Below are 25,949 nucleotides of genomic sequence, written 5' to 3'. Positions count from 1 at the left end.
TTTCACTGTATGTCAATACGTGTGACAATAATAAGTCAAATCAAATCAAAAAAAAAATTGGGGGCTGGATGGTAGAGAAGGAAGATGTAAAGATTTCTTATGTTCTTATGTAAAGAAGAGATGCTAGATGGCAGGTGTTTGATAAAAGGAAAGAGAAGATCTGGTCATGATATAAAAAGTTCATAAACACGCTTGAGAAAGATACTTTAAAGTGATTGACAAGAGAACCATGGCCGACGCAAGTGAAAACTTTTTTTACACCATGAGTGATTGGGATTTGGAATGCACTGTCTGATTAGTTGCCAGAAACAAATTCAGTAATAGCTTTCAGAAAGGAATTGAATACGTACTTGAAGGGATAAATATTGCAAGAATATGGGAGAGTGGAACTAACTGAATCGCTCTTTGAAAAAGCTGGCACGGACTTTATGGGTTGAGTGGCCTCATTCTTTGCTATGGTATTCTTTGATCCTAAGTTCCAAAGTACATGGTATTAACCCTAATTATCTCCTATCTGAAATTGCTTTCACATCACTTGATGCGAAAACAAATTCATTGTAGACTTGCAATTCTGAATGCATTAACTCATCTTCAAATCACTGGATGTGCTTCACCAGGTTGGTGTTCTTTATGATTTGACAGCCTCCTGGGAGCACAGTTATGGCTGTACTGCCAACTCACACCCGTTTGGTGAGGGGCTACCAGAGCTGAGCACGTGCACACTTAAAACATCACTGTTTTGTTTGCTGGTCAGTTCTGTAGAAAAGATGATTCAGCTGTGGTTGATATACAGAGTTTATGGTGAAAAAATGTCTTCTTCAAAGTGTTGATTCTTTCATTCATTTGTGGGACATGGGCATCACTGGCTGGCCAGCATTTATTTGCCATCACTAATCGACTTTGAAGTGAGTAGCTTGCTAGGCCATTTCAGAGGATAGTTGAGAGTCACTAGACAGAGTCTCAACTAAACTCTAGAGTCACATGTAGGCTAGACCAGGTAAGGGCGGCATATTTCCTTCCCTAAAAGGCATTAGTGAACCAGATGTGTTTTCCAAATTCGACAATGGTTTCATGGTCATTAGCAGATTCTTAATTCCAGATATTTTTTGAATTCCACCATCTGCCGTAGTGGGATTTGAACCCGGATCCCCAGAACATTAGCTGAGTTTTTGGATTAATAATCTAATGATAAGACCACAAGGCCATTGCCTCAGTTTCTAGTGAGTTAAATTTAATTTATGCAGTGCTGCATTGCCGACTAGTATGCTGTGATGCAAAAGATTGCTTTGCACCAAGATCTGTAACTGTGGTACAACACCGTGCACATTATGTAGAGAACTGCTTAGTCAATATTTGGAATTTATGCACAACTAAAATTGGTTAAAGTTATGCCTTTATATTGCAGAAGTGACTTTTTGGTTTTTTTATGTTTTCTACCTTTCGTCTTGCTAGTCAACAGGATGGACAAGCCATTTGATCTCAGATCTCTGAGCATATTGCTAATTATCTAACCACTTCAAACATGGTGGGCCCGATTTTACCATTTTAATTTGAAGTGCTGAATCAGGGTGCAATTCAGATCCGAATTATGACCCTGTTCTCCAGTGACACCATACTCACTCTGCCTGAAAAAAAAGCAGTGATTCTGAATCGTGCTGCAGAAGCCTGTGGGTGAGGCTTATTGCACCCGAAATGCTGCTGTTCCAATTTTTGCCTTCAACTATGCATGTGCAGTAAAACAATTTTGAAAAATGCTCCCTGCCACATCACTCCCAGGTCACCTAAAGTAGCCTGGGAGCAATGGCCCCCAAAAACATTGCCCCACCGCCACAACATAACAGTTCCTCATTTCCACCCAGCTCCCCCCACCCGCTACCCAGACCGATAGCGGCCCTCTGCCCCACTTCTCCCCCCACCAATCATACGCAGACTGGCAGCCAAACCGCCCCCCCCAGAAATCCATCTGGCCCACTGAGTCAATTTAAATGTATGCAAATTAATTTAAATTGAAACAGGCGTGGTCCTGATCACCGCCATTTTAGGCTCTTGGTAAAGGGGAACAGGCATGGAGATGTGCACAGATTGCGCTACTCGCCTCACGCCTGACTTTACCAAGTTTACGTGCCCGAAAACGGGCGCAACTTGTTGGTGAAATTGGGCCCAGTGCCTCCCTCTATTAGTTTGTTTTCCTTTCACTCCTGGAATGGTTAAGAATTGGAATTCATCATATGGATTCAATTACTTTGCTCCTTTTTGTTTGCAGTAAACCAGTTGGACTTTTATTTGAAATATCACGTTTGCACAATTACAAGCTATGTGATTTCAAATGATCGGTCAGGCATCGATCCCTCTAGAAAGGTTTTGCCATCAAAATATAGATGATCTGAAGTAATTGTATAAAATGAAGGCTATTTCTGCAATAGAAAAGGGGATCAGTGTGGTGAATTAGGCACTAGCCCTTTTTACTTCGACATCTTGGCCTGGATTTTCACAGAGTCATGGTGACTTTATAGAGCTGCAGCAAATCCGGGTGGGATCTGGAGTCAGAGGTTCTGTCCTCATATCTAACAGGTTTCCTGACAGGGGAAAGAGAAAAGGATGTGATCATGCTTGAGGGAAGCCCAATCTCAGCAGGGCCATTTGAACTCAGTGTTGAGTGCAAATAGACCCCACTTTGACTGTTGCAAAGCCCATAATCCACAGTCTAGAAGTCACTTATTAATGGAGTAGATGTGAAGGCTCTTAAAGGTTACAGAACATCTATATAACTGTCATGGTGTAAATGACGTAATGCTCTTAAAAATGGAAAACAGGTTGTCATTGTCAGTGAAGGATTTATATTAAAAAAAACTACTAGTTTTACAAATTGTTTGTTGGCATTTCCCTAATGGCTGTTTATGAATGTTTGGCTGAATTGCAGAAGCTCTTGTGCCAGCAGAGGTTCTGAGTTCACAGTTTGATAATTCAATGGCTATGAAAGGATTTGCTGTCTTTGATGTGGGGATTATGAAAAAAGTCTTTGTTTTTATGTGAGATTAACCTCTTGAGATTTAAAAGGTTTGAATGGCCTTGAATGAATGGGGAGCTTTTTTAACATATAGCTAATGCGGTGTTACATTTTGAGAACATTATTTTGCTTCATGTCAACGTGGTTCCTGAGCTCTGCCCATAATAGATGTTGGTTGAGTTGACATGGATAGTGTAAGGACCAAAGGTGGTGGGTAGGTTGGCATTGAAATAGCATGGAGGATACACTGCGAGTGGGTGCATAACTGATGGTTTGGTGGGGTGGATGGTTGGTGAGACAAAGAAGATCTTACAGCTTGAACAAGTCCCAGAGAACAAGCCCATCTTGTCATTTGGCCATCTCTGTAGCTGCCTCTAATCTGTACTTGAGGGCAGCGGGCCCCATTCTATCCCACTCCCTATCCAGAGATTCAGCCATTTGGAGGCCTTTCTATCAAGCCGGGAAATTTCCCAACTCAAACTACCTGCCTTGGTGACGAAATTCCAGGCCCTTGTTTCAATTCAGCACCAGTATTTATGGCTTGGCTTCTGCTTTGGGGCCCTATACGGCTAAGCATGTCTCCCTCCTTCACCCATTCACATTTTGATTACTTTAATTTCGTAACTGCCCCACCCCCTGCCGCCATTCGTGATTTACAGCCTGGGGCAAATGTTCTGGTTGCTTATCCCTAAAACAGGTTCTGTGTAACTTCAACTGCTGGAACGAAAGATAGTTTTCTAAAGCATCAATGGTCTATTAAGCAATCTGATGGCATCATTATCAGGAACTACTTGAGGCAATTGCCCTTTTTGCAATACCACTTACTATCCAAATCAAGTCCATTTCTTCATTTTTCTTTATAAACAATTTTCTCAAAGCTTTTTTTAAAACTTGGCTGGAATTTCAGTGGGGTATGGCTTTCATGTAACTCATGAACTAACTGTTATGGTAATATATGAATATTCTATAAGACAGAGACCGATGTGGGAGCTTCTGTTTAGTGGTTTGTGTACATTGCATAGGTGGTGCGCTGTAACTGACGTTTTAATATTGGGGGAGCAACTTTCTTAAAATAACATGCTACTTATGAGTTGATTCCATATGTTCTTTTGATCTTCCAATGCAGATGGCTGACATCTTAGATCAAAAGAACTTTAATACTCAGCTCCATACTCTTTGGTATCCTCAGCCTTCCGCCAATTCCTTGGCCCACTCCCCTGTCTCTAGCCTGCTCTCTTCAGCTCTGCTCACTACTTTTCATGCAGCCTCCAGCCTTTTTCCCCCTCCCAGTCCCAAGCCATACTTCAAAAACCGGTTCTGACATTAACTGGGAAGAACCTTGTGAATTGCAGGGTAATTTCCAAAAAGCCTCTCTCTTCACTACTTTGGGATGGGATGTGTCACTTAATGCAGTTCCAGTTTTAATAGAGCTTTTTCCCAAAGTCAGAGGGAATTCTACACTCACACATCAAAAGCTCACTCTCAGTTTGGTTCAGGAACTAGTTTTTGATCTACAGAACATGAATCCCCAAAGGGTTTCTCTGTAGCTTAGAGAGAGGCTCTATTTTAAAATTCCAGTAGTTCCAGAAAGCCATTTTATATGGGAACTAACTCTTAATGTACGGAGGCGGAATTTCCCAAAAGGCTTCCCAAAAGTTTTGGAAAGCTCAGGTTGTTTAACTGGGAAATTGTTTAATAACTGGGCAATCCTCAAATCTGAGACTAATGGGGAAATTAAACATCTCAATTCCTTTTCTCCCGAAGCATTTGTTTCCTCTTACTTCTTTCCTTTTCACTCATGCTCCTGAATTTCTGGTCATCCCTCCCACCCTTTGTACCTGTTTCTTTGTGCTCCTCCATCCTTTCTCCACTCCTTATATCATCAGTTGTGGCCATATTGACCCCCTCTCGGTTTCCTGCATTCACCACTACACATTGCACCTGTGACTGAGATCTAGCCGCTCCACCCTCAGCCACAGTCTTAATCCAAAGGTATTGTCAGCTGCTGGCTTGTAGTATTCCCTCCCCTATCTGAAACCCTGTACTTTCACTATCTCAAGCTAATAGCAATCCAGTCAATTTTATTCCTGTGCTCCATCCTCATAGCACTGCAAGTTTATTTATTTCAATTGCCCATCCAATTTATTTTTGAAATTATTGATTGTCTCTGCTTCCACTACCCTTGGGCAGCAGTTTCCAGGTCACTACCACTTGCAATGTAAAGTTATTCTTCTCCACTACCCCGCTCCACCAGTACCACCATCACCACAAACCCCCCACCCCCACTGCCACTACCCCGACCTTTTGATAAAAATAAATTCTGCCCATCTTCTCTCTAAAAGTTGCATGATCCTGCTTCTTCAGCATCATAGGCTGCCCAGGTTTTCCCAGTTCTTCCTCAATTCTCTTGGAACTTAGACCTTCCTTTGCCAAAACCTGTATCGGATTCTGTTACACACTTTCTGTATCTCCCAAACTGTTGGACTACCCCTCCCTGTGCTCCTAAGTAGCAGAAATCTCTTTCCCGTGCCAGTGATTTTAGATCCCAGGATTTACCCCAATAGACCTGGAGCAAAAACAAAGTACTGTCAATGTTGTAAATCTGAGATAAGAACAGAAAATGATGGAAGTACTCCCAGAGCTTGACTTGGCAATGTTCCTAGACTACTGGATCTGCTCTCAGGCCTGCCAGACCCCGGGACCCCCCATCAAAGTACTGCTAGACTCTGAAGCCCAATCCCAATATATCCTAACCGTGAGCCAATTTCCCAGTGCTCTTAAAGCTCGAAGCTGGCATAATCCAGATAAATCAATGTGCCAGGTGGTATTACTTATTAAAATCACTTACTTATAAAGTTTTTGGCTTATTGTGCAGAGTCACAGTATGTCAACTTTTATAGAAACTTTACATGTACACTTCCTGACCATCAAACTTCCACACTCTGAAGCAAATTGCTGCCAAAAAACCCTTTTGAAGGAATATAATTTTTTAAAAAAACTAAATAAGTCATTTGTATCATAGGAAAGAAGCTCATTGCCGAGCACAGAACGCAGGATCAAATCAAAATTTTCTCTCAAATATAGTTGAGGTTGTGATCTGCAGCTTAAATAGCAATTAACCTTTCACATTCAGTGTTTACTTTACATTAATTAAACCTTGTAGCCTTTAAAACAGAGAAGTTTTACTGCACCTCTAAAAACACATATCTGATTTACTGTGAGTAACTTAATGATAAACTTACTGCTAATATAAAAATAGTTTATCCAGAGTGCAATTCTTGTCCATCACACTGTATTGCACTCAAATGTGAGATAATTGGTGCAAAAGCCAGAATGTCCAAATTCTAATTCCAGTCCAAGGTGAAGCTAGAAGAACAACTAAACTAATGTCTTGGCCAATGTGTAACAACAATTAATTGTTATCACCTTAAAGAAACACTGTTTCAATTTAGCAGTCGAAATATGCATGCCACAATACAAGATATAACGTGGTCCTTGTAAAAAAAAACTGTATTGACCACAGTAAACTGGGCTGAACCTACAAACAGTGGTAAATATTCAAAGAAGTAAATTGCACAATATAAAGCCAATACATACCTTAAAAGAGAAAGGTTCCAATTCTGTAACTCTACAATCATAACCAGCAAAATAAGGAAAGAGACAACATCAAGATTTAGAAAAGAACTTGCATAAATGCAAGAAAAGTGGACAATGGACAATTGAAATTTAAGACTGAGATTAATTTTTGTTAGGTAATGATACCAACTGTTATGAAGCAAGGACAATTTGTTGGCGATAAAGTACACACCAGCTATGTTTCCTTATGTTCTTGTGATCTAATTGAATGGTGTGGAAACTTGAGAAAATGAATAGCCTATGTCTTTTAGTATAAGACACAGTACGTTGCCCTGTTGACATTTATTCAGAGAATACGTACAGTACAGAAGGAAGCCATTTGGCCCATCACGTCTGCACCAACTGTCCAACAGGGCATCTTACCCAGGCTGTATCCCGGTAGCCATATATACCAACGCTGCCACTCCACCTAACTTACACAGCTTTGGTCTGTGGGAGGAAACTGGAGCACCTGAAATGAAAGGAACCCATACAGATATGGGGAGAATGTGCAAATTCCACACATATAGTCACCCAAGACTGGAACTGAACCCAGGTCCCTCAAGCTGAGGCAGCAGTGCTAACCAGTGGAACCCCTTTATTATATGCAAGTGTAGGTAGACTATTCAGCCATTAAGCATATTGTTGCTAAGAATTCTTATCTTCGCTTTTGCCAGCCATTAGACATGCTTTAGATATTCCATAGACGAGTCCTTCCCAAATATTTCCCTGGTGTGACCCCCATTTTAATGCCTCAGAATTTGTGTAACCCTGGAGTGAAATTTGGGATGGCAAAGGGCTATTGGGGGAGACTTCAGTTGTCAAGCTGGAAGAGTCGAGGGAGTAAGATTCAGCACTGGAGGGAGTTGATGAAAAGGCAAGGTTTCTACAAAAAATCTACCTTTTCATGGGTTTTTCTTTTGCAGCGGCAATTGGGCCTAAGAAAGCAGTCCATTTGTCCATGCCCCTATGAAAAGAAGACCCAAGGATTTAGAGGGACCTTGCAGCTTTCAGGAATCAGCCAGATCTCTGTAGCAGCAGCCAATGCTGTCTTGGAGCTTGGGACACAAAATCTCATGGGGTTTGGGAAGCACTGCATTGGAGCAAGATCGTAGATTATTTTTGAGAGAAGCAATGGCCTAATGGTGTTATCACTAGACTATTAATCTAGAAACTCAGCTAATGTTCTGGGGACCTGGGTTCGAACCCTGCCGCAGCAGATGGTGGAATTTGAATTCAGTTTATTTTAATTTGGAATTAAATATCTAATGATGACTAAGAAACCATTATTGATTGTCATAAAAACCAATCTGGTTCACTAACCTCCTTTAGGGAAGGAAATCTGCCATCCTTACCTAGTCTGACCCACATGTGACTCTAGATTCACAGCAATGGTTGACTTTGAAATGCTGTCTGAATTGAGAACAGTTAGGGATGGACAATAAATGCTGGCCCATCCCATAAAAGAATTTTTTAAAAATTACCCTGCTAGTTAGATTTGTAAATGTGCCAAACATGATTTCTCTGACACTAAAAGGCAGTTAGAGAGCAGCTGATATAGCACAGATCATAATAGAATCTGACGCCTCCTTGATCTGTATTGATGAATGCAATACAAAGTGATGCATTCTCCAACTGGGTCACTAGGACAGTGAGAGAACCTGACATGAAGGAATCAATATATTTGTCATAATTCATGTATGATATTAGCGGGAGAAATATTTTTTAAGATATTCTTATAGCCCACCCAGAAGTACATGATGTCTGAGAAGTGGAAATATGAAATTTGGTTTTGAAGTTGCTCCTCTATCCAACTGTTAGAAACAAGCTGTCAGAATATTAATAGAAAGAGTTGAAGAAGAACCTTTGTAATTAATTTTTAAAATGGGTGATACTGGAGGCACTTGTTTAAAAGGAATATAGTCAAAAAGGTTCTTAGAAGTCAGATTTGTGAGCCTCACTCAAGTGCTTTATTTTGGGTAACAAAGTTTAAAATGATCAGATTCTGATACTTTATCATTTACAAACTGCTGTTTTTATTTGGAAAGATGAATAGCTGTTGAATTGTCCTCGTCAGTTTTCGGTTGGACCAGTTTTTTGCTCTAAGTAGAAAGTGGGCAGAGAAAACCATCATCAAAGACAAACATGGATACGCATCCTCTATAAGAAAACCAACAGACAAATTGGACTAAGAACAAGCTGAGCGTAGTGTGGTGACATTGTTTTAAGGAGGTGCCTATGCTGTGTACCCACTTGGTCAGTCCTCCTGGTTTAATTCTTGATCTTATTAGCTGCAACAAATCTCAGATTTTAAATGGTAAAGGGTGATCCCACTGTGTTAGTCAAAGTGTGATAATGATAGATTGGGTTGATCAGTGCCCAAAGAAATTCCATGTAGTTGGTGCCATTTTGGCTTTGCGCATTTGCTGTTTCTAAATGCTGTCTGCTCTGCCAGAAAGCATCGTAGCTCAGCAACCAAAACCCTGAAAGCCTAGGGAATCGAGATTGGACTAGGGTATACAGTTGCAACATGCCAAAAATGTTACGTTTAGTGAAATTTGAGTTCCTTCTGTCACATGCAGGGCTTGACACTCAGGGAGTAACACAGCTAAGGTCAGCGTTGGAAACACAAAACAAGACCTTGTTTGTCAACAGTAATGTTGTGGCGTGATGGAGAAAAATGTACGGAAGGCAAATAAAAATACTTTCCAAGCAAGTTACAACTTCCAGAATACAGAATTCAGTTATGGAGGCAGATGACAGCCTGGTATCTTCTGGGTTTTTTTTTGCTAAGTAGGGATTTGATCTGAAAGGTGCTCCCGGGCCATTGCTAAAATGTATTTATGAAAAGATTTTTTTACAAATTTATCCCCAGGCAATAACACATGGCAGGAAATGAGCCTGGAATTTGGAAAGAGTTTTGATACAGTAGCTGCCACTTGTGGCCAACTCAAAGCAATCCCTTCAGAATATTAGAATTCTCAGTGAGTGTCATTTCATCACTCAAAAGTAAGATTCACCAACTTTTATTTTGGATACTGAGGTCACCAATTTGAACAAAGAAATACATGTGGCTTATAAATAATAAAACCAAAGGCAATCACAGGTAGTTTATTTGTCTTTATGATGTTTAAATAAAATACAATTGAAGATTTTAATCTTTTCTTCTTCCAGAATCATTGTGGCCCAAGATTGGAGTACCTCTGAAAGTTGTAAAAACCAAAGAAAACAAACTGAGTAATAGGTTCTTTCCGTACGATGAGATTGAAACTGAAGCTGTCTTGGCAATTGATGATGACATCATCATGTTGACTTCTGATGAACTGCAGTTTGGTTATGAGGTGAGTGCATGGTGTTTAACATGGAAACATTGTCACCCCCAAGTATAAGCTTGTTCCACATAACAAATCAGTGTAAAAATTGTGCATTCTCTGGCTATGAAACTAATCGAAAGATATTTGTCACATCATATTATTATGTATGATGCAGCACAAATTAATTTGCATATGCAGGCAACTGAATATATATTGGATCTGCTTTGTGCACCAATTTGTAATGAATGAAACTTAGAAAGTTAGTTATTTTCTTCCATTACCAAACAGCTTTTCCTTGTTGCCCCAATTCTGTTCTACGCTTAAGTTTCATTTGATTTGATTTATTATTGTCATATATATTAGTATACAGTGAAAAGTATTGTTTCTTCCAGACAAGGCAGACCGTTCATAGAGAAGGAAAGGAGTGCAGTGTAGTGTTACAGCCATAGCTAGGATGTAGAGAAAGATCAACTTAATGCGAGGTAGGTCCATTCAAAAGCCTGATGACAGCAGGGAAGAAGCTGCATTTGGCTACTTCTGTGTAGAATTTTAACTAACTTACTGTACATTTATGTCATTCATAAAAAGACTAACGCTAATACTTAGACATATAGTTTACCAGTATGGGAGATTTGTTAATTTTTACCAGAATTGCATTATGTTTCAGTATCATGCAAAATATAGTATTATCAGTATCCTGTCAAGGCATATGTGGGGAAGGAGGCCATCAGCTCAGTTGGTGTGTGAAGCAAATTAACCACAACATGGTTTGATCTCCTTTTTGGCTGAGGTGGACTTGGAGTCTGCCTCCTCATCCTATCCACAGTAAACAAATCACAGCACTTACTGTGGTTCCTCCAATAATTGCCAAGAGTCTGCAGCGGGAGGACTGAAGAAGAAAATCAGGATATATCTCCCCCATACAACAGGAGAGATGTGGAAGAGCTGCAGTTCCCAGTGGTACCTGCAGTACATAGATAGGTTTAAACTAGTACTTGGAGAGACTTTGCCGTGTTCCATCTTCACCTTGGTGACTTGAGGCTAATTCTCCCTTTCCATCATTGACCATCCATGACCTCAGGCTGCTTGTGTTTTGAGAGGAGGAAAGAAAATGGCAGAAAACTGAACAGCAACTATAGCAACAGGCTATAGAGGAGGGTTGCATGTGGTAGGGCAGATGATGATGGTGGCCAGGGGAGGAGGGGGGAGCGGAAGCTGGAACAACAGGAAGGAAATGACAAGTCGGAGATGGATTAAGAATTTCACTATACTCGATTCAAAATGTAATCTGAAACTGCAGCATTCACTAGAAATTAATTCAGCTTTAAACAGATGCAACGCAGTAGCTAAAACAGTTACAGATTTCCCCATCCCAAATGCTGGACTTGATGATTTCACAAAACTAATCAACATTTATCCTAGAGGCTCACTGCAAATCAGCTTAATTCCATAAATCTCATCAACCGACTGCAATGATTCTGAAAATTGTTTGGATTGTCGGCATTAAACAGTGGTTCAGTATTTTTAGAAAAGAGAAATAGGAGATGTATTTGTGAAATAAATTAAGTGCATGTTTTCCAAAGTATTTCCATGAATCTAAGAAAATCCTTGGTTCTATACAATGGAACAGATTGAATTTAGAGATGAGAGTAAGTTGGAGAATAAGAAGTGGAGGAGTGATGGGGAGTGAGCAGGTTGGTGGAAGGAAAGAGGAATAGAGAAAAATGAAGTATTGTGAAGCTTGTTATTTCTTCCATTACCAAACTAAAGAAAGGGAACTAGTACCAGAGATGACTGGTTGAAATGGAAGGATAGAGGATATGGAGCAACATAGCAGGTGAGTTCAAGGAAAATAGCACAGAGAAAATCATAGCTCACACTTTGAGAGTTAGTGAGATACATTTTTCACACTTTGTGAATTCATGTCCCACAGCTTATTGCAAAGTTAGTGAATATTCAGAACTGTTTGCTTTTATTGTGTGTATAGATCTAGTTTCTTCCCTTCAAACAGCATTCAGGTTAAAGCAATGTGTAAGAACACTTTGCTATACTGATGTCACTTATGGGGGAACCTTACGTCCCCTCAGTTAAATTTCTGTAGCAGCTGCAACATTGATAAGATGGTAGTTGTTTCACGATGAGTTTTTATAAGGCGTGTCAGTATTAGGAATATCTTAGAGCGAGGACTGAAAATTTTAGTCAAGACTTGAGACACAGTATGCACTTGTTAAATTATATTTGTTGAGAGGCTGAATGAGAAATTAAGCAAAGTTTAAAGTGGTGTTGTCTTGTGGCACAGTGGGTAGGGTCCCCACTTCTGAGTTGGAAGCACTGCGTTTGAGTCCCACATGATGTGGAGATGCCAGCGTTGGACTGGGATAAACACAGTAAGAAGTCTCACAACACCAGATTAAAGTCCAACCAGTTTACTTGGTGTTGTGAGACTTCTTACTTTGAGTCCCACCCCAGGACTTGATGGCAAGGAAGGTACATTCATAACACAGTTAAACAAGTTGAGTGTGCCAATCTTCAAATCCCTTCAAACACATGGCATGGTGGCACAGTGGTTAGCACTGCTGCCTCACAGTGCCAGGGACCTGGGTTCAATTCCTGGCTTGGGTCACTCTCTGTGTGGAGTTTGTACATTTTCCCCATGTCTGCGTGAGTTTCCTCCAGGTGCTCTTGTTTCTCCCACAGTCCAAAGATGTGCAGGTTAGGTGGATTGGCCATGCTAAGTTCTCCCTCAGTGTACCCAAACAGGCACTGGGGTGTGGTGACTAAGGGATTTTCACAGTAACTTCATTGCAGTGTGAATGTAAGCCTAATTGTGACACTGATAAATAAACTTTAATTTTAAACGTTAAACTTTAACTTAATGGTGTGGTAAGAGCGGGAGAGATGGGCAGTGACGCCCTTCAAGCTACAAGCCCCTGGCATCAGGCTAGTAACCTGTTCCTCAAACAAGTAGCATTGGAAACAGACAAATGTCTGCCTTAGTGCATCACTAGGTTCGGAAAGAAAACTGGAATTAAAGTGGTGGAGTAGGAAGGAGTGCTTTGATACAGGGATAATAGTTCTATTGTTTCTCAAAAGGGAAAAAGAAAATTAATACAAATGCAGGACACAGTCGATATGTATATTTTCAAGATTTTAAGAAGGGTAATGGAATACAATTTGAAAATGTCTTAATAAGGAGCCCCAAAAGTTTTTTTTAAATATAATTCATGTTGAATCTACATTCTTGTTAAATCTGTTGTTTTCATTTCAAAATTGTAAAAAAAAGTAGCAACAATCAGAAAAGTAAATTGAACTTCTGCATTATATTTTGTGTGTGATTGGCTAACAGCAAATATGTTCTACACTACTATTAGCCTGTGGAAAATCTGCTGAATAAAATTAGCTGGCTTATGTGTGAATGCTTTACATTTAAAAAAAACCCAAGAAGTAAAAATGTTAATAATGAAAATGTTGCTGCCTCTGACAGAATTTTCTTTCCCTTTAGGAAGTTAGTCAACCAACTGTTAAATTTCAATCTTTCCTGTTTTATTTCAATTGGTGAACAAAGACAACCTATTTGGCACAAATCTGAGGGGAAAAAACTGTCAGCTTTTTAAAAAAGGACAAATCAGTTTCCTTGTTATAGTTTGAAGAAACCAGCATGAAGAAACACACTGCACTGGTTGAAGTGGATCATCATATTTTCTGATTTTCCCTCAACCAGCAGGCATTAGTAGGTGGTGTTAATAAACTAGAGTAAATATATTATTTTTATTTTACTTTTGATTTCTTCTTTTAATGTTGCTCATGGATGACTTGTGTTTTAGCAAGGTAATGAAGGCTTTCTTTGTCCCAACGTCCGCCATTTCTCGGTCCGGACTCTCAAAGAGATTTAACGACTAAGCATATCATTTCCTAAAGTGATTGATATAACGGATGCAGGACAGCAAAAGCAAGAAGCTGCACCTTTGACAGTGTAGGAAACTCATAGTTTGCAGGAATATCATGCTGCTACGCGGTAGTTTCTTTTCTCCATCAGACATTGACTGGAAAAGAAATAAGGTTGTTTTTATAAGTTCAATTTATAAATTATGAAGTAATGCTTCAAGTGAAATTAGGTACGAACACAAGATTTGTACAAGTGCGGGCATTGTTTGAACCATATTCCACCTATACTCGCATTACAGGGGGTCATTAGTACAAGTCTGTTTTGACATTTATGCAGGGACATAAAGCTCCTCTCTCTCTTCATAAGAATATTCTATTCCTATATTTTACAATCATCATGCGAACACAAAGTATGGGAAAAATTAGGTTGTTTTTCCCATGAATTTGTCTGCTTCGGCTCATTTATGTACAATGTTTGCTCATCGATACACTGCAACTTACCCCTGAAGGAGGTGAAGAAAAATCAAATAAATTTCAAATTCAAAATATTTAAGCAAAAACTTCACCTATGGATCTAACCTTACGGCCTACACTATTAAACTTTAACCAATTCTCTTCCATGAGTAAGATTTGCAAAGTCTAAAGTAACTTGTTGAAGAGAGTCAAAAAAATGGATCAATCTGTGTTCATGTCTATCCATACCTTCATTGCTACACCTCAAATGCAGCCCTTCGGGGCAGCACAGTGACACAGTGGTTAGCACAGCTGCCTCACAGCGCCAGGGACCCAGGTTTGATTCCAGACTTGGGTCACTGTTTGTGTGGAGTTTGCACATTCTCCCCATGTCTGTATGGATTTCCTCCGGGTGCTCTGGTTTCCTCCCACAGTCCAAAAAATGTGCAGGTGAGGTGAATTGGCCATGATAAATTCTGCCTCAATGTTCCCAGACAGGCGCTGGAATGTGGTGACTAGGGGATTTTCACAGTAACTTCATTGCAGTGCGAATGTTTCCTCCCACAGTCCAAAGATGTGCGGGTTAGGTTGATTGGCCATGCTTTAAAAAAATTGCCCTTAGTGTCTGGAGACATGTAGGTTAGAGGGATTAGTGGGTAAAATATGTAGGGATAGGGGGGTAGAGCCTGGGTGGGATTGTGGTCGATGCAGACTCGATGGGCTGAATGGCCTCTCTCTGTACTGTAGGGTTTCTATGATTTCTATGAATGTGAGCCTACTTGTGACTAATAAATAAACTTTCCCTTTACTTTTCGTGTGTTGCCTCACACAGTCTTGGTGAACTTGCCAGTGAGAATAGGATCTGGTATTATGTAAAGGAGTGGAACCTCATCATGCCAAGTGCATGGGTCAAAAAAAAGGAAAGAAGATTGGTTCCTTCATCTTTACATAAACCTTTTTCTGACTTATATGGTACTTAATAATGTGGCACTTGAGAGGGTTTATCCACAAGGAGTAATTCAAAATGACAGCATTTAATATTGTTTCTGTTGTGTTTCTAGGAGATTAGACATTTACTTCTGTAAATGCACACATTAGTAAGTAAGCTCTGAATGAAACTTGTTTGTCAAATATTCATTGATTAAAACCATTTTTTCATCTGCTTTTATTTGTGCAACCCGTTTATCCAAGTTATTGCTTGGATTTTTATCAAGGCAAATGCCAGCACAGGCTGTGCATTCTAGCAATGCTGAAGCTTCTCCAAAGTCAGTAGAAATCTCAGTGGCAGCCAGTATAGTATCGCTCTATCGTAAGTGCCCAGCACTGGATATCTCTGAACATAGTCTCTATAACACTTGTGACTCTTGAAATTCTCTCAGGAAGGGTACAGAATGTAGCCATGGTGCAACATCTGACGTACTTCATTGTGATTAACGTATTAAAACTCCTTGCATTATGAGATCAGCTGTGAGGCAGTAGCATTCAATTTGTGGTTTCAAAATACAAGTGAATTGCCCTTGTGTACACCATCGCCATTTCTTACCCTGGTAATAGATGTATTCTTCACCTTTTGAGGTTCTAGACCAAAGGATGGATTGCATCTATTTTAAAATTTGGTATATCAACACTTGCTTTGAGTGTGACTAAGAATCAGTTTTGTTTTTAATTAAACTCATAATTGCAATGTTTGCTTAGGAAATCCGATCCCCAATCAAAAAATGAAGGAAGTGTTAGATAACTTAACATTTTAGCACAAGACATGCAAAACAAAAACAAAAAACATGGGATAAACTCAGCAGGTGTGGCAGCATCAGCGGATAGAGAAATGCAGTCAGCATTTCGCGTCCGTATGACCCTTCTACAGATCTATAGACCCTTCCACAGATGCTGTCAGACCAGCTGTGTTAATCCAGCATTTTCTGTTGCTATTTCAGATTTCCAGCATTCATAGTATTTTGCTTCCACTACAAGATATCGGCTGTGCATAATCTAAATTATTTACTTCGGTATTGCACAGTAATGACATTCAGGTGAATCTATACAAATAATAGCAACAGGAGGAATAATTATTTTCTCCATTGTTTGAAGTTATTCTGCATAAATAACTTAATTGAAGAGTAATCAATATACTAGAAACATCTACTAGTGCTCCTCATCAACTAACTGCTTAAGTGTGAGAGAAGTCCAGGATAAATTTTCATTCTGATTTGGTTCTAATTTACCATTCCTCTTCTGGTTCAAATTTTTAAGGCTAAGATCCAGTACAGTTCTTAAAATAACTCAGCAGTAGCTAGATAATGTTTTCAACCTCTTGGAAGGTCAGACTGAGCAATGTATCGCAAAAGATGGTGGTTGCCACTGAAGGCTGTGGAGGTCAGGTCATTGAGTGTATTTAAGATAGAGATAAATACATCCTTGATTGGTAAGGAGATCTAAGATTATGGGGAAAAGGCAGGAGAATGGGGTTGAGAAACTTATCAGCCATGATTGAATGATGGAGCAGGCTCAATGGGCCAGATAGCATAATTCTGCTCCTATGCCTTATGGCCTTATGTTGAAGCTTAGAAATTTGAACTGTGTTGTGTCAAAACTTTATAAATCATGCTCCCATTTTATGTTTAGTTGGATTTGATTGTCTGTGTACAATATTCTTAAGGTTGCATAGTGAGCACATAATAAGTGGGTAGACATACAAAACAACAGTTTTTTAAAAAAAACTACAAATGAAAAATGGACAGTCAGCAGCAGTTACCAATAAAATAAGGGAGAAAGCAGACCAGTGAGAAACACAGTTCGTCTTGCGTTTTCCTCTCAACCAGCCAATTAAGGATTCAAAATAAGGTTTATGTAGCAAAACTGAAAAAAAAGTCAATGACATGATTAAACTTGACTATAAAATTCCTTCATCTTTTAGTACTCTCATTAACATTTGTACTTGGAGGCATCAACATCTTTCAAAAATCAGGAATGGCAGTTAATTTTTCTCCAGCCCTGTCAGTTTGTGCCCCAGGCTACCATTACTTGCCAGCGTGCAACAATATGATTCTGTCAATGCAGCAGGCAAGATCACCTCAGGACTTCTGTTTCTACAAATAAATTGAAAACAAGCTGCAGAAGACTTTTCCCACCTATTTTAAGCTATTGTTTATTTTTTTTTGTTTCTGAGAGTCTAGCTGCAATAGAAGGTCAGACCAGAAAAAGAGAAACGGGCAGATGATTAGTACGTTCATTATCATTATAGAGGGTGTCCATGAGCCTAGGTCAGGACTTGCTGAGCAGGGGAGTGGGGGGTGGGGGTAGCCAGAGAGCAGTAATGGAAGGAGCAACTGTGGTAGATGGGTTCTCAAGTAGTGACCTCCTGCTTCCTCCTGTATATTTTCATAGAATCATAGATTGCTTACAAAGAGATCTCGGGGTACATGTTCATAGCTCCTTGAAATTGAAGTTACAGGTGAACAGAGTGGTGAAGAATGCATTTGGCATGGTTTGGTTTTATTGGTCAGAACATTGAATACAGGAGTTGGGATATCTTGTTGAAGTTGTACAAGACATTGTTAAGACCACAGTTGGAATATTGTGCAACTCTGATCACCCTACTATAGAAAGGATATTATTAAACAAAGAAGAGTGCAGAAAAGATTTACTAGGATGCTACTGGGACTTGATGGATTGAGTTATAAGGAGAGGCTGAATAGACTGGGACTTTTTTCTCTGGAGCAGAGGAGGCTGAGGGATGACCTTATAGAGATCTGTAAAATAATGAGGCACATAGACAAGGTAGATAGTCAATATCTTTTCCCAAAGGTAGGGGAGTCTAAAACTAGAGGGCGTAGGTTTAAGGTGAGAGGGGAGAGATACAAAAGTGCTCAGAAAGACAGTTTTTTCACACAGAGAATGGTGAGTGTCTGGAACAAGCTGCCAGAGGTAGTAGTAGAGTTGGGTGCAATTTTATATTTTAAAAAGCATTTAGATAGTTACATGAGTACAGTGAGTATAGAGGGATTATGGGCCAAATGTGGGCAATTGGGATTAGCTTAGGGGTTTTAAAAAAAAAGGGTGGCATGGACATCACATGGAATGACTTGAATTGGCTGAAGACTGACATATGTGATGCTGGGGATCTTGGGAAGAAGCCAAAATGGTTCATTTACCTGATACTTCTGGTTGAAGATAGTTTACCCTTGTCTTATGAATTGACGTGCTGGACTCTCACATTATTGAGGATGGGGCTCCTCCTCCAATTCATTGTTTAATTGTCGACTATCATTCATGACGAGATGTGGATGTCCAAAGGTAGATTGGCCATGCTAAATTGCCTCTTACTGTCAGGGGACCAGCTAGGTTAAATGCATGGAGTTATGGGGATAGGGCCTGGGTGGGATTGTGTTTGGTGCAGACACAATGGGCCAAATGGCGTCTTTCTGCACTGTAGGGATTCTACGATTCTGTGATGTGGCAGGCATGCAAAGCTTTTGATTTGATCTGTTGGTTGTGGAGTCAGTTAGCTCTGTCTATCGCATGCTACTTTCACTGTTTGAAATGCAAGTAGTCCTGTGTTACAGCTTCATCAGGCTGACACTTCATTGTCAAGTATATCACAGAACACAGAAAATAGAAGCAGGAGTGGGCCACCTGACACTTCAAGCCTGCCCCGCCACTCAATACGATCCTGGCTGATCTATGCTGGCCTCAGCTCCTTTCTGTGCCATTTCCCCCTAGCCCTCTATTCCTCAATCTATCAATATTTATCCACCTCTACGTTAAGTACTTCTAATGATCCAGCCTTCACTACCCTTACGGGAACAGAATTCCAAAGATTCACCACCCACTGTGAGAAAACATTTCTACACACCTCAGTTTTCAATTATCTTTATCTTGTAGCTATGTCCCCTTATTCGAGGCTCTTCCACCAGTGAAAATATCCCACCATTTACCCTGTCAAGCCCCCTCAGGATCTTATGTGTTTGAAAAAGGTTACACCTCACTCTTCTAAATTTCAAAGAATACAGACCCAGAACTATTTACTCTCTTTTGAAAGGACAACCCTCTTATCTCAGGAATTAGCCTGGTTCTCTTTTGGACTGCCTCCAATGTTATTAAATGTTTTTTTAAGGTAAGGACCTTACACTTCTCCACATTAAACCCCATTTGCCAGGTTTCCACCCAGTCACCCAATCTATCTATATCCTGCTGCAAAATATCCTAATCACAATATTCCACCTATCTTCGTGTCATTGGCAAATTTGGAAATCTTGCATTCTGTTTCTTCCTCCAGGTCATTAATGTAAATAGTGAACAATTGCGGGTCAAGATGTGATCCCTGCAATACTCCACTGGTTACATCTTTTCAATCTTGAAAGGACCCATTTATGCCAATTCTCCATTTTCTATGTGACAACTAGTTTTCAATCCATGCTAACACACTCTATGGGCTTTTATTTTGTGCAGCTGTATCGTATGCAATACCTTGCCAGGTGTCTTTTGGAAATCTAAATACACTACACCTACAGGTTCTCCTCCAACTACTCTGTCTGATGCTGCTCTTGGTATGCCCTCCTGCATTATGTCCACCAATCTTCAACTGTTTCATAAATGACCATCCTTCCATCATAGGGTCAGAAATGGGGATATTTGCAGGTGATTGCACCATGTTCAACACCATTCCCAACCTCTCAGTTACTGAAGCAGTCTGTGTCCATCTGCAGCAATATTCCTAGGTAATATTCTGGCTTGGGCTATTAAGTGTCAAGTAACATGTAATAATCATTTCCAAGAAAAGAGAATCCACCATCTCCTCATTTTGACATTTAATGTCTAAATCCCTCCACTATGAACATCCTAGTGGTTACCATTTGAGCAGAAATTGAGCTGTACCAGCTCTATAATTGCTAGAGCTACAAGACCAGATCAGAAACTTGGAATTCTGTGGCAAGTAACTCAACATCTGACTCCCCAAATCCTGTCCACCATCTGCAAGGCACATGTCAGGAGTGTGATGGAATTACGGATCAAAATCTTGGAGCTCCCTTCCTAACAAGGTATTCCTGCAAAACATGGACTACGTGGCTCAAAATTGCAGAATCCCACCACCAATTAGGGTTTGACAATAAATGCTGGTCCACCAACAATGCCTACATCCCATAAATTAATTTTTTTAAACTCTTCACTCAACATGAGAGAAAAGGGAATAGAAAGATATGCTTAAAGGCTGAGTTGAGTTAGATGGGAGAAGATTTGAATGGGGTATATTCTCTAGCATGGACCTAGAAACTAGAAGCAGGAGTAGGCCATTTGACCCTTTGACTATTTGGGCCAAATGGCCTCTTTCTGTGCTGCGTTTTTTACATAATTCTACGTAATAATAAGGCAGCACGGTGGCACAGTGGTTAGCACTGCTGCCTCACAGCACCAGAGATCCAGGTTCATTTCCAACCTCGGGCGACTGTCTGTGTGGAATTTGCATGTTCTCCCTGTGCCTGTGTGGATTTTGTCTGGGTGCTCCAGTTTCCACCCACATTCCAAAAATGTGCAGGTTGGGTTGATTGGCCAAGCTAAGTTGCCCATTAGTGTCAGGGGGACTAGCTAGAGTAAATAGGTGGGGTTATGGGGATAGGGCCTGGATGGGATTGTGATTAGTGCAGACTCAATGGACTGAGTGGCCTCCTGCACTGTAGGGATTCTGTGATTCTATAATGGCAGAACTTTTCTTGAAGTGTGGTGAGCAAAGTGCTGTTTGTGTCACCAGAGTGTGATTTGTATAAAATAGTAACTCGATGAATGAATGAAATATTCTCAAACACAAATGCAAAAACAAACTGTTGTCTTGTAAATTGGCATATTATTTATATTCCTGATTATACCACTGTCAATTACAGCTGCAGGAAAATATATTCTACCCTCCAGTTTGAGTTCCTGAATCATAAACATATGTGCTGGCAAACTATATGCTAGGTTAACTACATCTGTGCATTCACCTGGAGGCATGTACATGTTGTTGAGAATATTTTCTTAATTTTCATTTAAAAAATTATAAATTTTATACTGAGTTGGCATATTTAAGAACTTAGTTGTTTAAGTTAGTACTCTATCGCTACTGCAGTTGATAGAAAATATTCAAAATACTACCTACATTATAAATCTTGCTGTCAATCATATGGTACAGTACTCAGAACACTGTTCCTATTTCCAAGATATCAGAGCCTTATTTAAATTGAAGTATTTTACTAGCTACCACAACACTTTATCATAGTTTCACAGCCCAAGCTTTGTTCTCATGAAGTTTAACTCTTAATTTTGTCTTGGGCACAACTGCCAATCTTACCCATGAGGGAATCCATGACTAACATCGAACATCTTACTGGACCAGTCATTCTTTAAAGGCAATGTAAAAGCCACATGAGGCCTCCTGGGTGACCCCTTGTTCTTTATTTTAATGGAGACTGGGGAGTCATTCAGGGCGAAGGAGTGGAACATGCAGCACGTAAGGAGAATACACCGTACAAAATATTACCATGCATTGTTTCTCCTACAGTGTAAAAGGCACACACTTCTGCAGAGCTCTTTACTGGAACCTTTATGATATGCTTGACCTATCCATGCATTGTGGATAGGTCAAGCATATCATAAAGGTTCCAGTAAAGAGCTCTGCAGAAGTGTGTGCCTTTTACACTGTAGGAGAAATGCACTTGTTTTTCTATGAAAATTTGCAGCTAAAAGTGTTGACCTGAACAGCTTATTTCAGATAACAAGATGGGAGGCAATGGCTGAGTGGTATTATCGCTGAACAATTACTCCAGAAAGTCAGCTAATGTTGTGGGGGACCTGGGTTCAAGTCCCACCATAGCAGATGGTGGAATTTGAATTCAATAAAAAATGCCTGGAATTACGATGATCGTGAAGCCATTGTCGATTGTCATCTGGTTCGCTAATGCCCATAAGGGAAGGAAATCTGCCACCCTTACCTGGTCTGGCTTAGGTGTGATTCCGGAGTCACAGCAATGTGGTTGACTTTCAGCTGCCCTCAGGCAACTAGTGTTGGGCAAGAAGTATGTCAACCAGTGCACCAAGTTCTTAACACAGCTGGGAGATTAGCAACTTGCCAAATTTTAGAGTGCACAGATGATGCACACGTAGCATTGTGAGTTTGTACAGTTAAAACCCTCACAATTAATCCCTCAACCCATTTTTCACAGTTGAGCAATAGTTAAAAAAAGGAATCAATTCTAATTTCTAACATATCCCTATTTCAGTTCCAAATAAACAACATTTTCCATTAGATTTAAATGTTTATTTATTAATGTCACAAGTAAGCTTACATTAACACTGCAATGATGTTAGTGTGAAAATCCCTACTGCCACTTTAATACAGTTAGCAAACCCAGGTGTACTTGCTGTAGATTGCGTCAACAGCTTTGAAGTTTTCAGAGGGGTTTTAAGTTTCAGAGCAGCTTGCAGACTTCTGTCTTTAAACAAACCCAAGCCAGAAACTGAACAAAAAGCTGTTTTTCTCTCTCTGCTATATACCCAGCTCTTCCCATTAACCATATTATCACATGACCTGCAAACCTAAACCCACCTTCTATTTATTTAATCAAAAAAAACTCAGGGGACCTTTTTTGTAAACAATAGTCCTTTAGCTGTCTCCTAAGTAAACACCGCATGGGTAAAATGAGTAATTACCCTGCCTTTTCAGCATCTGAACTGTATTCCTACCAGACATACTGACTACCTGTAGAAACTCTGTTAACAATGGGCGGCCCCATAAGGTCCTGCTGCCAGCTAGTGTACGCCACCTCCCACTGCCGCGAAACATGCCACCATGTGGGAGAAAAATCCCATCCACCATATTTTGGAACTACTGTGTTATGTTGCACTTGAATGACACCAAAATGATAAATTTGGAACTTGTGTTCTAAAATGGGGTTGTGTTTGAGATACCTGTCTCTGGCTCTTGTGCAGATGGAACCATGCTTCCTTTTTACTGCATTGATATAGCAAATGGGTTTGAAATAAAAGCTTGCAAACACATAAACAATTTTTTAACTGAGTAGTTATATATCCTGTTCTAAAGCGATCACTGACAAATGTTGTATCTTGACAGTCTTTGAGAACCACTGCCCCTTTTTACACCTAACCAACAATTGGACCTCCGTTCAAGTTCCGTTCAGTGCAACAAAGAACTGAAGTAGCAGTAATAGTCTTGTGCTCAAATTAAAGAAAACTTAAATAGTCCTGAGGGGTTTTCGAGGTGACTGGGATTGCCAAAACATCAGACAATACAAAACTCACAAAGCAGTGTCTCAGTTTAAAGACATGACTTTTATTTGACCAGTGAGTCGCAGGGAGAGATTATCACAGAGTCCTAGGCCTCTCAAGAGGAAAAGCAGCCAGTCTTCTCCAATAAACTCTGACGTACAATGGATAGGAAAGGTCAATTATACTCTTTTCTTATCAGATACATCCGCCTTTCATTAGCTTTCAATCAATCATCTTCAATACACATTAATACCTGTCGTGTACTCCAACCAATTGCACCTTACCTTCTGGCATAATGGTATTTCACTAGTTCGTAAAATCTGAACATATCCTCCCATTTTGGCTAACTCAACATCCTGTATCCCTTAGAGACCAGACGCCTGGCCACTAAGTTCAAAGTTAACATTCCCACAAGTTCCCCTCCAGGTCACTGCCAACTCAGACTAACACAGGATCCCGTGTCCGGGATCAGTGAATTAATCCTACGCATGAAGTTACCCTGAATGTTCCACCATTAGAAACTCTGTATTTCCAAGATTTCACTGCTCTCTTTGGATGTGGTTTTGTCCTTTTGCCCTCTACTGTCATGTTTTTGCAATAATCTGCCTCTGGCCAAAGCGAGCAATGAACTTTATGAAATACATTTATAAAGTAATTTAACACATTCCAAAATATCAACATACATGTCTCAAATCATTATCAATTGTTTAAATTTCTTACTGCATTTCATATGTACGCAGACTGCTCCCTTGTTGGCTTATAGGTCTGATTTAAAATCATTTATCTTAATGCTGGTAGTTGTGTCAGTGTCTTAAACATCGAATGATTTAAAATCTTCACTGACCTTTGGGGATTTTTCCCCCTACAATATGAACTAGGAGCAAGAGTAGGCCTCATGGGTCCTTGAGCCTGCTCTGCTATTTGATAAGATTATGGCTGATTTTAACCTCAATGCCACATTCCCCGCCTCTCTAAGCATTCAACCCCTTGCTTATCAAGACTTTATCTACCTCTGCTTTAAAAATATTCAAAGCCTGTGATTCCACCATCTTTTGACGATGAGAGATCTAAGGACTCTCAAACCTCCAAGAGAAAAGATTTTTCCTCATCTCTGTTTTAAGTGGGTGGCCCCTTATTTTTAAAACAGTGACCTCCAGTTCTGGGTTCTTTAAGTTTAAGTTTATTTATTAGTGTCACAAGTAGGCTTACATTAACACTAATGAAGTTACTGTGAAAATCCCCTAGTCGCCACACTCCAGCGCCTGTTCAGGTACACCGAAGGAGAATTTAGAATGGCCAATCCATCTCACCAGCACGTCTTTTGGACTGTGGGAGGAAACAGGAGCGTCCAGGGGAAACCCACGCAGACAAGGGGAGAACTTGCAGACCCCACACTGACAGCGACCCATGTCAGGAATTGAACCCAGGTCCCTGCCACTATGAGGCAGCAGTGCTAACCACTGTGCTACCGTGTCGCCAAGAGGAAACATACTGTCCACTTTCACCCTGTCAACACACTTCAGGATCTTGAAACGAGCTTATTGGGTATTTTGGGATTAGGTCTGTAGTATGACCATAGTGGCGGAAGATTGTGAGAAACCTGCTCAAGCAGTAAGATAACCTTCTTTAATCTTTTATTGCAGGCACAAATCAACATTAACATTTTTTGCATTCCTACTTAAATGATATCATCTTGGAAATTCATCAAGAAATATCCCCGCCTCCTGTCTAACTCACTTTAATAACCCTACTTGCAAAGTGGTGAATGGCACCGTGTTGTACATTAGGAGATAACTGATCAGTTGCAGAGGTTTTCAAAAGATCTCATTTCTGCTAGAATGAATGATGTTTGATGAGTGTGGAATAGCCGAGTGATAGGTTGTACGTGCGCCTCCAAATTGTAACATAAAATCATTTTGATTTGTTCTACCAGACTAAACTATGAACATTTCCGAACAATTGCTGGGCGATTGCTTAACTGCAGGCATTCGCACACATTTCCTCCTGAAATTCTCAGTCTAATTAACAAATTCCTTGCTAACTTGTAATTCATATAGCAGCTGCAAAAAGATCCAAGTCCATTGTGTGACAAACAGAAATGTGTTCTGATGTGACAGAAACCCTGGTCTGAGTTTTCTCAGCATAGGCCAACGCTGAATGATCTTGTCAGAGGATTCCAAGGTTTTAAAAGTTTATTGAAGTCTTGGGGGAGGCCAGTCGCTTCTGACTTGAATTGCATGTTACAAAGCCAATTTTGGAATCAAGAAAGTAAAAACAGATTTCAATTCCTTGAACAAGAAGTAATTTAATGCCGTTGACTTGAAGCCTGTGAACTTGAGGGTGCAGAGTTTCGAAAGGAACCTTCTATTCACCTGTGCAGCTGGCATGTTAGACCATATTTCTTTCTACTCTTAGTCCAG

General features: G+C 40.1%; 1 protein-coding gene across 3 annotated transcripts in view; it reads left to right on the top strand.

The window, feature by feature from the left end:
* ext2 (exostosin glycosyltransferase 2) overlaps positions 1-25,949 on the top strand; it is a 153,919-nt gene that overhangs the window by 110,359 nt on the left and 17,611 nt on the right. For all 3 annotated transcript variants that reach the window (XM_080189872.1, XM_080189870.1, XM_080189871.1), the window contains one exon: positions 9,797-9,963. In XM_080189872.1, coding sequence (XP_080045998.1) covers positions 9,797-9,963 — 167 coding nt within the window. The remainder of the gene's footprint in view (positions 1-9,796; positions 9,964-25,949) is intronic.

Source organism: Carcharhinus amblyrhynchos, chromosome 6, assembly GCF_965287045.1.
Source record: "Carcharhinus amblyrhynchos chromosome 6, sCarAmb.v2.hapA, whole genome shotgun sequence".
Classification (NCBI taxonomy): Eukaryota; Metazoa; Chordata; class Chondrichthyes; order Carcharhiniformes; family Carcharhinidae; genus Carcharhinus; species Carcharhinus amblyrhynchos.
This window is presented reverse-complemented; position numbering and strand designations above follow the sequence as displayed.